Genomic DNA, 14,477 nt, shown 5'->3' on the forward strand with positions numbered 1-14,477 from the left:
CGTTGTGACTTTTTCCAAAGTCATTAGATGGCTTGTTTTTCATCACAAAAACGTATCGTAATGCAGTATTTAAGTTAAGTTCCTTCAGTCTGATGAATTTTAAATAGAGATGTACCGATATATCGGTACATCTCTATATATCGGTATCGGTGATATCGGCCATTTTTTGAGTATCGGTATCGGCAAAATTTGGCCTTATATTGGTATCGGTACATCTCTAATTTTAAACATTGCTTTTTTTAATTATTTATAGTTTATGAATAGTCAAGAAAATGAAATATCTTTTGACAGGTGTCAAACCCACAACAATGCTTGATATGAACGACTCGGTTACATGTCTTGCAATGCAAAGGAATTTATTCTCACACGAGTCAGTTCAATCATAAATAGCTAAAAATCGATTTCGATCAGCTGGTAGCTAGATTATCTTCAGTTAAGCTTGATTACAACTAGAATAGTTTATGAATATTCTCTATCTGAAGTATGTTAAAACCAAAAACCTAGCTTTTCATGGCCAAAGTTCAGCAAACTTTTTTACCATATCGTTAGGTGGTGATACGGACACCATAGGCACGATGGCTGGCGCCATAGCTGGAGCGTATTACGGTTTTGATATGATCCCTGCTCATTGGATGTTTGCATGTGAAGATAGTAAGGTTGCTTTAAAAATGGCGAACAATCTTTTCAAAATTGTGTCGCAACGGCTACACAAAGCAGCGCGAATCACACCAAAATTAAATAGATAAAACGTACACTCACTATCGATTTTAAACACTTTTCTGTCCCTCAATTGTATTGATCCATTATTACTATTCCAAGCGTTAGCATTACCATGGCCACCAGTGATGGAACAAACTGCTGTCTCTTTTTTCAACTCCAGGCCGCAGGTGATAGTGGCTACGGAGTCGGAAGTGTGTGTGCCAACGGTTTGTATGGCTGTGGTCAATTGGGTTGTGATTTTTTCCCCCATATCATATTTTCTGGGGTTTTACTGTGCAAATCATAAATATGTGAAAAATTCTCATTTTACTAAAAAAAAAAAACTTCACTCTCCATGTGCAATCGCCCACACAAAATTTTATCTTGTCCTCCCAAAAATATGTTTTTAATTTTATAAAAACGTTTTCATGACATTGTATTACATGTTCAATGGCGTTTCATAAATGGGGTCTGCTACTATTCGGTGAGTCCGATTAGGTGAGTTCCTAACCCCTAACCCTAAAACGGCAATGATAATTAGGCTACGGTACTCGATAATTTAAAAAAAAAAATTTAAAAAAATCACTGAATAGGGATCCGGACTCACCGAATCGGACTCACCGAAACGGGCCATGTACGGTTGCATTCAGCAGCTATAGTTTCAAACACACTTTATATTTCAAGCATTAAGTTAAAATATATTGTGACTAGAGATGTACCGATATATCGGTATCGCTGATATCGGCCATTTTTTGAGTATTGGTATCGGTAAAATTTGGCCGATACTAAACATGTAAATAAAAGGCGTTTGCTGCGGGTTTTTCTGCAGAAGAAAAGATATAAATTTTTTAAAGTAGTAACTAACGTCACATTGATGTAGAAAAATAACAACCTATTCAAATTTTTGATACCTCACACTCCCATGACTTCATGCGCGCACCTTTTGGCATTGTTTGCTTACAGTGATTCTTTCACTCAAACAAAACGTTTTGTTTCAGCAGTTTTGCGTTGTTCGATTCTTAAGTTGTGAAGGAGACTCAATTTTTCCAATATTTATCATTTGTGTTTCTTTTTTACTCTCAGCAGAGGATAAAACAAGGCCAAGACTACCCAGATAGCAAAAATGTATAATTTTGCATCGTTTTTACGTTGCTAAACGTTTAAAAAACCCATGTAACTTGGTTGTTTTTAGTAAGCTGGTTCTATCAGTTTGTGATTTAATTTCCACATTTCGTTGTAATAAACTCACCAAGCTTGAACAATGTCATGGCAGAGTAAGTAGGCTCAAAATGAAAGCAATAGGACTACGAATCCTCACTAAACTAATCAATAAATGGTCTTGTTGCGCCTAAGATGACAAGCTCATTGTGAAGAAAGGAGCGTTCTTCCCGGCTATCAGCACAAGGCTGAGCACTCACTAGTACAGCGAGCGCTAACCAGTGGCGTATATTCAGGGTGTTCAAGGTGTGCACTGCACACCCCAAGAAATCCAGAAAAAAAGAAAATTTCCATCGGTTGTCGATGTTCTTTACTTTCATGATATTCTAACATCTTGCTGCATGCTGATTGCTTTCTTTTCAATTGCAAAACTCTTCCCCTTCTAATTTTAATACTCCAACGTTTGAGGTCATTGCCTTTAATTTTTTTTCGGTCATTACCTTTAAGCTGGGTGTGCACTGACAGCTTTGCGAGTGCTATTTAAAATAAACAATTAAGAAAAATAACGTCACAAGGCAGCGAAAACAGCAATGGTTTTAGGTCAGCCAGGCTGTGCATTCGCTGATCTGCACACCTTGGCGCGTCATTGGGGGAATCCCAGGCAATAGCAAGTTTTTGCTTGTTGGATTAGAGTTTGAGGTGATCAGCGCTGGAAACAACTTTTGCTAGAACTGAAGCAAAAGCAAGCTTTCTACGACGATGTAATTCAAAAATTTATTGCACAAACAAGAAGAATCGAATTATGCTATAGATGAATTTTCCTTCTGTAGTCGAGGTGTTAAACATTTTCGTTTTTACTAAGTAGTACGGCGGATAAAAGTACAGCCGACCAACATAGCAATCGACTTTCTTTTCTTGTTTATTATCGAGTTGCTTTGCTATTGTTTTAACTTTCACCTGTTTGTTTTTAATTCGCTTGTACATTTCTCAAGGTGTTGCGACCGTGCCTAATCCTTGCATGAAGTAAATCATTTCCATCTTGAGCACGCTTTAACTTTCGCGTTTTTTCAGACTCCTGCTGTGTTATGGCAAGTAATATTGTTCGTTTTGATGGTCGGAAATAAAAAGTGAACTGAAGTATGTGACTTTAGAAATGCAACTTAATGTTTGATATTATTAAGTCTTTCATTCAATGCGCTGTCAAATAAATATCTATTTTGTATTCTTCTCCATTCCGACAACATTATTTTTGTCAGTTCTGTTCATGTTCAGAATTTGTGCTGAAAATGCTCTTAAAACGCACCAAATTCAATGGTAATTTTAAAAAATTTTTGGGGGAGGCCCCCAAGACCCCCCGCTGTTGCTTTGACGTCACTGAACACCCTGTCAAAGTGGTCACGGTACGCCACTGGCGCTAACCATAACGGTGTAGCTTCCACGCTAGCCATTTAGACCATCCAATCAACTATATGTTTCTCGGCAGCCGTTTTGTACCAAGAATTGACATCGACAAGAATTGAAATGGCTAGTGTGGAAGCTACACCGTTGTGGTTAGCGAATCGCAACTGCTCGCTGTACTAGTGAGTGCTCAACCTTGTGCTGATAGCCGGAAGAACGCTCCTTTCTTCACAATGAGGTTGTCATCTTAGGCGCAACAAGACCATTTTGATTAGTTTAGTGAGGATTCGTAGTCCCATTGCTTTCATTTTGAGTCTACTTATTCTGCCATGACATTGTTTAAGCCGTGGTGAGTTTATTACAACGAAAGGTGGAAATTAACTCACAAACTGATAGAACCAGATTACTAAAAACAACCCAGTTACACGGGTTTTTTAAACGTTTAGCAACGTAAAAACGATGCAAAATTATACATTTTTGCTATCTGGGTAGTCTTGGCTTGGCAAAAGCTTTTCAACCAAACGACAAGCGCCCTTAGGTTGCACATTACTTGTCGAATAGTTTTTGTACGACTACACAAATCACTTGGTTTACATTTTACATCTTATTATCAATTATGATAGCTTATTTGGAGAGTTTGCCCAAACACTTTATTAATTTTTCAGAAACCCAAATTATGATGTAATGTTTCATCCCTTATAGCCCAGTCCTCAATTACGGTGGACTTTCATTACTAAAACCTACTAAAACCTTGATATAATTCTTTGCAAATACCAATTTTGCTTCTTTTTGTAACACCAAAGTATCGGCCAAACTATCGGTATCGGCCTAAAAAAGTGATATCGGGATCGGTATCGGCCAAAATATTGGTATCGGTACATCTCTAATTGTGACTGTCGCATATGCTGGTATCAGATTGAAAGCAAGCAAACTAAAAATCGTTCAGGAGTTTCAAATTGTATTACTGAGAGCAAGAAGTGAATGAGAATTCACTTATGGAAAGCTTCATGTAATAGCCTACCTACGGACATGTCCGCCCTGTTCGCCGTGAATTTTGGGGCTTGCGGGGTGGAATATCTGGTGGCAGAGCTAGAGGTAGTCATAATAAAGAGAAAGGCACGATTTAAAATGTAGTTATGTTATTTGTTTATTTTACAGCAAAACTTTGTGTGAAACCTATTGCAGTGGTATTGTTCTGTTAGACTGTTTGTCACTGTGACTTCATCGTGAATTACCAACAACTAGAGCAGAGGTGACGAACCTGCGGCGCGCGGGCCGCATGCGGCCCGTCAAAGAATTTTGTGTGGCCCGCAAAACAATTTGACAATCGTTCATGCATTAAACTCATGAAACTACAGAGTGATGGCACGCTAAAAGCGATGTATGTAAACAAGCCGTTGCTTGAATTTTATTGTGTATGTTTATCAAAGGAAGAGTTTCCAAACTTGAGAGCTTACGCTCCCAAATGGTCATCTGTTTTCGGCAGCACGTACCTATGCGAACAGTTCTTTTCTAAAATGCACTTTACAAAAAGTCGTTACAGTTCGAGGCTGACAGATGAAAATCTTAGTATGCAGTTGAGAGTTGCCACATCGTCTGTTCGACCTAATATTGAACGCTTAGTCAAGCAAAAAACTTTCCAAAAATCCCACTAAGCAAAAAAATTCAATTCTTCAATGTTATTTTTTAATATTTTATGCTTCAATGCTGCATTAGATAGCTTCAGCTGTATGATTCGCATGGACTTTTGTTTGTTGTTTGAAAAATAAATTTCATTAACTGATTTGTTGTTTCGGAGCATAATGGTCGAAACATTTAGTCAACTTGAGCAAAAAGGATAGAGCCAAAAAAAGAAGAAATCATACTTATATGAAAGCAAACACTTCGAAAATTAAACTGTCTTCATTATCAATGCAAGTAGGCTACTGTTGCTCTATCCTTTTTTGCTCAAGTTGATTTGTTTTTATTTGTTACTGTTGTATGTTTCGATTCTGCGTAAGATAATTTCAACTGTGTGGGTTTTATTTTTTTCATCTGCCGTTTGTTACTTTTCATGAATAATATCTTGAGTCGCTTCTAAAAGATTTCATATAGTAGGTTACGATTAAAAAGTTGTGTCGCCCGATAACTCATGTGTAATTGACAAAGTGGCCCACGACGGCAAAAAGGTTCGTCACCCCTGAACTAGAGAAAGGTTGTTCACCACACATGAATTTCCCCTTGAAGTAGAATATTGGAATCAACTACGTAATTGCGTCACTTTAGACGATTTGCACCTTGTACACGAAATAGTTTGGTAAATAACATGGTGACTTTTTTCTAGTACGGTAGGTACCATAATTGTCAAACTAATTAAACCAAAATTATTAACTTTTCTGTCTATTTCGTATTATGTGCCAATAGCGTAGCTATTTATATGTGTTTCGTTCTTTAACAGAAAACTGCAATTTCTCCAAACGATTGTTCTGCTGCTGTTGGACAGTGAGGAGAAAGACGCGCGTTGACACAAAGTGGAGGTTGCAGTTAAACATTGTCGGACGCAGCTAGGTGTATCCTGACTATACTAAGGAGAACGCTTAGCCAAGCCGAGCTGTACACAGCTTGTAAAATATTACGTACACTCATTGTCTGCATTTTCAAAAACTTGCAGACATTTTTAAAGCTTATCAGGGTTTTTCAGAGATTTAATCGTATCACCTATTTGCCAGATGTTTTACGATTGTCTGGTTGATACGTTTAACCAATTTGCTCAAGAAAAAATGTTTATCATGAATGGGCGTTATTGTTGGGAATGTGCGTGACTGCGTATGCTAACTTGGTTGCATCAAGCATTACAAATGTGTACTACAATTTTACAACTGTTCAGAATTCTGGTTAAATTTGAGATTTAATTTGTGTCCTGTTGCATCAAGCTGCATTGTTAGCGATTGTCTTAGTGCATTTTGTACAATCAAAGCGTTTTTCCTGCATACTGCGGAAATAGGATTTCTTTTATCTTTAATTCTCTGTCACATCACAACGCAAACTACACCCGCTCATGCCTTTGTATCAAGTATGTTATTTTTAGTTCTAGGCTATAGCTGCTGCATGAATCATATGATCAATCCTTTTTGTTTGTTCTTGCGCCCTAACGAAGTCCAGCTGGGTTAAAATATGTTTTGTTACAGATATCAATATAAAAAGCGACTGATTTGCTGTCTGGGAAGGCTCTACTCTTTGCGGCGCATGTTTTGCACATGAAATTTCATCATGGGATTAAAGTCGCTAGTTTATTGTTTGATTGTATGCATCTGTTTGGTGACCTTAATTTCTACACTTTGCGTTTGAAGTTGCAGACAATTATGTGCAGAAAAAGAGACATCCCCCTTTCCCTTACAGGTTTATGTTTGTCATGTGACTCATTTTCTTTGCTTCCTAACATGCGATCGAAGACAAAATTTATATGATTAGTGATTACATAAATAAACTATGCAAATGAGAAGCGAATCTTGATACCATTATTTAATTTATTCCTTTAAGTGGGATATGATCAAACGTCAGGTTTACTTAACATTAGATAGGATTTGATTTAGGATTTTGATGCAATAAAATAATTAATACGTTTAAGCAGTACAGTGTCATTAAACGGTTTCGTCATACTACTTTAACTTCGTGTTTCCCAAAATTGAGATATGTGCCTGTTTTGTTAAAATAATATCTTATTGCCTACAGTACCTCATTGTGACATGGATATCTTTTCTACTTTATGTTCAGTGATATGAAGTTTCATGATTGTTAGACTATGAAATACAAAGTAAAATTTTAACAATTTTCACCATTTAATGCACGAATTTTAATTAAATTCAAAAAGAAATTTTGAAATATGGAAGCTACAGCACTGTTGTCAAAGTATCAAGGATCTTTTGCTGCAGCATTAGCTGGAGATTGCATCGGTAAAAGATTTAAATACACTTCATTTACTAAAGGCATTTTCTATGAAGCACTTTTTGCAATGGAAAAAAAATTGGAACAGTTCCATGAAAATGGTGATTCAATTTATAATGAAATTAATGTTTCAAAGTGAAATGTTTTGGAGTACTCAGTCAACCTGAGAAGAAATGCATAACCTCAAATATTTATAATGTGGTCTGAATGACCTGATCCATATGACACAGTATTTGTTATCGCTGGAATAGCAAAGTTAAATCTCTATCTGGGTGCCAATAATATATTATTGAAGCTGTGCTGTTCAGGATATTTTATTACATCCATCAGGCTACTAGTATGACAAAATGAAATCTCTATTTCTCATCCAAGCAAAGTTAAAGGTACCAGTGCATATTTTTTTGTTTTTCATGTCACTCTGAACACAACCTAAACATTAGACACAAGAAATAATTAAGTCTCGAGACATTCAGATCTTGTCATCAAGTCATGTAAAGGTGATTTATGATTTTTCAAAAACTGACTCTACATGCAGGTACATTCAAGTCCTCATTTTCATACTCTGTTGATACCGAAATGGCTCAAGTTCTTGCTCAATCCTTAATCACAGACAAAGGTTTTGTTCCTACAAACGTTGCTGTCAGGTGAGATAGAAACTTTTTTTGAAACTACACTATCTAAACTGGTTTATTGCTGCTTGTTAAAAGTTCTCTAACTCGAGTAGGCTACTGGTATTTCAGCCTTATTCTAATCAGTTTTAATAGTTCTCCATTGTCAAAAGTAAAGTAGATTATAATATAGTTTACATTTAGTCAAATGCATTCACTCAGAAGTGGCATGTATGCACCACACCCTTTACTCAGAATTGGAATTGTGTACAGTTGGTTTGCATCTAAAATTTATCAATCTGGATTGACAAAGTTGAGATGTAGAGTATTTTGCACCAGAGTAATGTTTTGGTTAGATGCAAGATGTACCAACTGATGAGTCAATGATACACCACACTAAACCAAGCACAATAGAACACTTTTTATGGCAAAGTTTAAGGTCTTTTAACATTTTTAAGTAGAAAGTACCAAATCTTTCCTGCTGTTAGCCCATGTCATAAGCTGATAGACACTGCTGAGTGCAAGTCACCAATTTTCTCCTATCATGCCATCCTAACATCGGCACTTGGGTCATTCAAAATATCCATTTAGCATATCACACTGATTTTGTAAGTCACATTTCAACCTTTAATATAAGACTGAGGGATGCTCTGATATTGTGTTTAGTTGGACTCTTATATCATACTGTACAGGGTGGCCCAGCAAAGTGTGAACTAAATTTCATATCAAATTTAAACATATTTTCCGATAACTAAGTTATTTGTACTTATTACAGATTTATGGTATAATCAATTAATCATCCTGGATTACTAATATTCTATAAATTTACTGGAAAATTAAAGTTACACCCATGGCGAAGATTTTGACTGAGATCATTGAAATGCACTGTCATAAGGGGTCATCACCTGCTAAGATTTTGAAAGGGATCGTGAGTCGTTCTGGTTTATACAAGGCAGTAAAAAGGTTAAGAGAGACTGGTAGCTGCTTACTAAAGGTCAGGAGCATCCCAGAAAGCTCCGTAAGAACCAAAAAGCTCATTAAGAACATTAGAGAAAAGTTGCAACGGAATTGTGGCAGGAGCTCCAGAAAACTTGCTAAAGAGGCACATGTTAGCCTTTCAACCATCCAGGTGATATATACTTGTAAAGGATCTGGTGAAGCCATACTAAATTAATAAACGACAACTTCTTTCTGATGCCACAAAGAAGAAGAGGTTCAATAGATCAAAGATTCTTCTAAATAAGCTCCTTCATGGCATGCCGCCACAAGTTCTCTGGACTGATGAGAAATTATTCACTGTTCTTCTTCATCGTGTGTCACATGGCCGTAGCCGAGAGCATCACGCAAGCTCATGCTTTATCGTTGAACTCGGCCAAATCCTGTGCAGAGCACCTTTCTTTTAGGTCAGGGCATTCGAGTAGATGTTTCATTGTTTGCTCTTGTCCGCATTTGCAACGTGCTCCCCATGGAACACCCTCGGTGTCTCATTAAAGTTTTACACCTGCCAATGCCAGTTCTTAAGCGGTTGAGGCATCGCCAATACTTTCACGGTTCACGCTTTCACCGTTCAAGCCATACACAACAGCCAAAATTATCGGATTTGGGTTAAATCTGAAGATTCGGTGCCTGTTGAACTTTATTTAGGAGGCAAAAATCAGCTTCGGTAATTGTTTGGACAGGGGTTATGTCCACAAGTCTCAAAACCCTTTGGTTTCATCGAGGCTGACCGTCAAAATCAACTGTGTCAAAATCACATGTTTATCTGAAGATGTTAAAGGATAAAGTTGTTCCTTGGGTGAGGAAAGTTACTGGAAACGAAGGAATTACATTTCAGCAGGATGGAGCAACCTTTCACACAGCCAGATTGGTCCGAAGACCATTTCAAGTCGATTTGGCCAAAAAAAACTATGGCCCTCATCTTCTTCTGATTTAAAGTAAATAGACTTTGGGATATGGTCTCTCTTGGAGCAGAAGTCCTTCGCTCTATCCCATTCAAATGTTGAGGTTCTGAAGCAAAAACAGACCAAATCTTGGGCAGAAACTGACGCTGAAACTGTGCATCTCATGTGATCAGGTGACCCCTCATCTCTGCCAGGTTATCAAGGAGAAAGGTGGATATGTTGAATAATTTTTAAAGACAATACATTTCTCTTTAATTGATATATGACTTGTTTTTATTGGCCTTCATATTCCTGAAAAAATCTAACTTTCATCTGTCCACACTTTGCTAGCCTTGCTAGGCCACCCTGTATACTGTATAGTGTGTGTATTCGTTCTACTTGCAATTTTTTGGTATGCTGTATCTTAATAGGCATAAATAAACATCATGCTTTAAAAATTAAACTGCGTTTGCGCTTTCACAATTCTTTCTAGTTCTCACACATGAAGACACTTTGGAAAGATTGATGACGTAGTTTATTGGGATACCAAACGTTAAACAGTCAGATAGATGGTCGGATAGTTCTACTTGTGAGATGATAGATGAAGTGCTTGAACTGACGAATGATTCACCACTTGCAGAACATAAAGAAATCAAAGTTTGAATAGTAAAAAACGTCGTTGATTTCAAAATAAATATACACTATTACTTGCAACAGCTACTTTACAATTGCCATTAACTTCCACTTTTCCAATCTATTCAATACCGGCTAGAACTCTACAATTGTTTTCAATATACTTTTCATTACAGTTTCTAATCCTCATAATACACAACTCTAATAATAATAATTAATCAAATCACGTGGCTATTTATAACAGGTGTGCTTGGACCAGAAGCTTCCAGAGACTAGGGAAATATTACATCACAAGAATTGGTTCTACTGGCCAACAAGTCAGAAGTTTCCAGAATGTTACGTAAACAGAAACTTTCTAGAAGTAGATTTCACAACAACAGATTGCGTAACTAAAAGTTACTATCGGTCAGTAATCGTCGAAACACCACAACAGAATTACGCAATAAAATGGTTCACCTATTCTAGAACAAAACTGTAGCCCACCGCAGGACTACGCATACAGATCGTGACATGCACCTTGTTTTAATATCATGTTTTACTATATTTTGCAGGTTTTCACAAAGGTATTATACGACTTCTCGCGGATATAGCAATGGTGTTGCAATTGTACTTCAAAAGTTTCAAAAACGAAACTACTTGTTAGATCCATACCTGGCTGCAAAAGAACAGTTTGAAGGTCAAGGATCTTTTGGCAACGGATCTACGATGAGGGTTTTCCCTGTTGGTCTTTACTATTATAAACAGCCAGAGGAACTAGAAAAGGTATGGTACGTTTTTACAGCACTTTAAGCAAGTTAAAAATATTTTTGTTGCATGATTATTTCACACAAGTATCTGGATGTTACGTAATGATATGAGAGTGTTTACATGATTTTAGTTATGCTCTAAGTAACCTTTATATATTTTAGGTGGCTTCTTTTAGTGCACAGATCACACACTATCACGTCGATGCGGTAAACGGTGCAATTTTACAAGCCACTGCAGTTGAGGTTGCTATTTCATCTACTTCTGCTCAGCCAATCACGTGGGAAAATTTTTGGAAAACTCTAAAAAATCTGATTGATCGACTAGAAGTTGACTTAGATAAGAAGTAAGCTGACATCATGTAACAGCAAAACATACAACTTTCAAACAGTTTTTTAAATGAGCGTACCTAAAACGAATGAAAAGGTATCTTTGCTATTGAGTGCATATTATTTTTAGTTTATCACGAGTTAAAAAAGTTTGAGGAAAAAAGTCATCTGAGTGGGATTCAAGCAGTTTTTTTGTAATGTTACCAATGATTGCTTTTCAGGCCTTACACAGAGCGTTTCAATTACATTCACGAGATCTTGAGCAGAAAAGTTGTCCCTTCTGTAGAAGAAATTAATGAAAATATAGGTTTGTAAATGTTTCTTTTTTTTAATATGTCATTGGCACTACAAATAGGACACTTCATCCCTAATGGGCATTGGGCACTCCTTATCAGTTATCACCAATTGTTTTTAGCTCAAGAAATCGGACAATCGTAGTGTTTTTGTGTCTTTTGTTGTTGTTTCTTATGTCTTGCAATTCATTTACCTGATACGATAGAATCATTACAATTAATTTGGGTGCACATCCTTTTCTGAACGTAGCTGCACATTGCACTACAATAGGTTGGATAGTTTAACTCTTATTTTTTGAAAAATTTACCTCAAAGTATCCAATTTTGCAGGTAACGGAGTTAAAGCAACAGAAGCCGTGTCCGCTGCAATTTTTAGTTTTCTGTGTTGCCTTGCTGAATTGCAGCCTCCTCAATTAAGAGCTTTGACCAAAATTCAGCAAACAATCTTCTTTGCCATATCGTTAGGTGGTGATACGCCCACCAAAGGCACGATGGCTGGCGCCATAGCTGGAGCGTATTACGGTTTTGACATGATCCCTGACTATTGGATGTTTGCATGTGAAGATAGTAAGGTTGCTTTAAAAACGGCGAACAATGTTTTCAAAATTGTGTCGCAACGGCTACACAAGGCAGCGCGAATCACACCAAAATTAAATGGATAAAACGTATACTCATTATCGATTTCAAACACTTTTCTCCCCCTCAATTGTATTGATCCACTATCACGCAAAGCTGTAAAACTGGCTAGTAGAGTGCAGTCAAACAAGCGAAAAATTACCAACATGTTTTGCCAATTTGGTATATGTTTTATATTGTGTTTTCTGATGTCACTGTAAATATACGTAACACTGTATCTCACTGAAGAATACATTTAATGACCGTAAATAGTTGTTTTGTTAATGCGATATTTGCCAGAAACCTTTTGCGTATTTTCTGTGTTGGAATAATTTTGGCCATAATTGGATTCTTTTTTGGCCTTCCGCTTGGAGTAGGCCTAGCGAAGACTACCTCTGGTCATTTGTTCACCGTATTTGTCTGACCATTCTACATAATATCATGAACTTTTTTGTGAATTTTCAAGTTGTTTATGAATGAATTGTTTATTGCAATATCAAACACTGTAGGTAATGTTTAATGTCAAATGTGTCATAAAATAAATGTGGTTTTTACACTTTTCAGCACACAATTCGTCATTTGACCCATTTCGCAGTTGTAGGAAGTTGCCAGTTAACGTTTGAATTTGATAAGAAAGTTGACTAATTTTGTGCATCCATCAAGTAATAAAAGTCAAATGGTTTTAACAAAAACCACGCTCAACAGTCTTTGGCACAGTCCATGCTTTGAATAACAAAAATTAAAAAGCGTTAATTGGTTCGTCTGATAATAAGTTTACAATAACGAAGTATTTAGAATACAAACGTTGGAGTATCAGACAATGTGCCAAATATGTGGAGAACTATTGCTTAGTGTCTCTCAATGAATATTTCAATGGTTGATTTTCATGCATGACTAGATCCTTTAGCGTTGCCTTATCGTTAACTTTCTTCACTGCTGCTTGTTCTACGTCAGAATCGGTATTGTTATTGAGGTAACACTAAATGAGCTGTCTACACGGCGTTCTCTATAGTTATAGCCTACGTGATTTTACGTATATTGGTATGCAAATTCATTTACATTTATGCAGATTTTCATTAAGTAGCTTATTGTTGTTCAAGCTCCTCAATAAAACACTAAAATTAGCTCGTAGCTCGTTTTAGCTTCTTTTCTTGTCGTATTCTTGACAAATATGTGCTAGCATCTGCAGCTGTATTAAAGAATCAGGCTTCTGTAAGCAACATTTTGACAGGTTCAAATGACATGCTGTCTAAATCTTAACTGCTGACTGCCGCGTGTTTAATGTGATTATCGTCATTTCCATTGCGAATGACAGGTTCAATGTAACAGGCAGCTGGAAGCAGCTAAGGACTTCTAGTCATCAAATCTATGGCTTTTATTTATTATGTCGTGTATGTCCAGCGCCTTGCCAAGAAACGAATGCATGCTCTCGTACAGTGTCGAACCAACGTCCTCTCGAGTGTCATGTCAAGTACTGGTAGTAATCTTCTTGATATTTGGTTTTGCAGGATTGAGATGAGACAGACTATAACGTCAGAAAAATTACCAAATCCTGGTGGTCCGTTACCAAAGCGTTTTACCACGCAAGCTATAGCCTATCACATTGCGCTAGATGCCTTGTTTTGCGAAGGTTTCATCTCAAATTAAAGTAGTTTTTCTGTACCATGTAAACGAAAAAACACTTAACTAAAGGCGCAGATAGCTTCAAAGTGCTAAGTCAAAATGTTGCAAGAACTGACTGTAACTGTCTATTTTCATGGGTGGCAAATCCTCTTCAGTAGTGATTTCTTATCTTTTTGATACATTTCTCATCTATTGCATGCTATATGCCTCAGGTCTAATTCTGATCTAAATTTACTCTCAGTCTCCGCATAGGGAGCGTTCAAATATTACGTAACGCTGTTTTTCCGAATTTTTGACCCCCCCCCCCATGTGACGCCAACGTAACGTTTTTGTCAACCCCCCCCCCACGTGACGCTTTTCCATTACAAAGCCCGTCTTACCAGTTTATATCAAAATTATGACGTGTAAACACGTGCTGATAAAATATCTTGGTTTGTATGCACCTAAAGCTTACGTTTGAGACATGAAATTTTAGCTATATTTTTTTTTGGGAATTAAAACGTTATGTAGCTACTGAAAACGTTTAGTAGCCTACAGCAAGCGGATTGAAAATTTGCATTGGTGTAGGCCTAT

General features: G+C 36.9%; 1 protein-coding gene across 2 annotated transcripts; it reads left to right on the top strand.

Moving 5' to 3' along the window:
* The first annotated feature begins 4,309 nt into the window (after positions 1–4,309).
* LOC145770547 (ADP-ribosylhydrolase ARH3-like) lies at positions 4,310–13,708 on the top strand. 2 transcript variants are annotated; one of them, XM_082582226.1, is made up of 6 exons: positions 4,310–7,280; positions 7,715–7,823; positions 10,852–11,062; positions 11,209–11,390; positions 11,595–11,680; positions 11,997–13,708. In XM_082582226.1, the coding sequence occupies exons 1-6, from the start codon at positions 7,118–7,120 to the stop codon at positions 12,326–12,328; spliced, it is 1,083 nt and encodes a 360-aa protein (XP_082438352.1). In that variant the 5' UTR covers positions 4,310–7,117; the 3' UTR covers positions 12,329–13,708. The 2 variants fall into 2 exon arrangements, with proteins under 2 accessions (XP_082438352.1, XP_082438353.1); XM_082582227.1 differs by having other exon boundaries at positions 4,310–6,633.
* Positions 13,709–14,477: the final 769 nt, after the last annotated feature.

The sequence above is a fragment of the Aplidium turbinatum genome, chromosome 5, assembly GCF_918807975.1.
Source record: "Aplidium turbinatum chromosome 5, kaAplTurb1.1, whole genome shotgun sequence".
Taxonomy (NCBI): domain Eukaryota; kingdom Metazoa; phylum Chordata; class Ascidiacea; order Aplousobranchia; family Polyclinidae; genus Aplidium; species Aplidium turbinatum.

Excerpts from the sequence above, each read along its gene's own strand:
- LOC145770547 (XM_082582226.1), top strand. The coding sequence starts at position 7,118 with ATGGAAGCTACAGCACTGTTGTCAAAGTATCAAGGATCTTTTGCTGCA. Across the intron at positions 7,824-10,851 it reads CCTACAAACGTTGCTGTCAG|GTTTTCACAAAGGTATTATA; the intron begins GTGAGATAGAAA and ends TATATTTTGCAG. Across the intron at positions 11,681-11,996 it reads AGAAATTAATGAAAATATAG|GTAACGGAGTTAAAGCAACA; the intron begins GTTTGTAAATGT and ends CCAATTTTGCAG.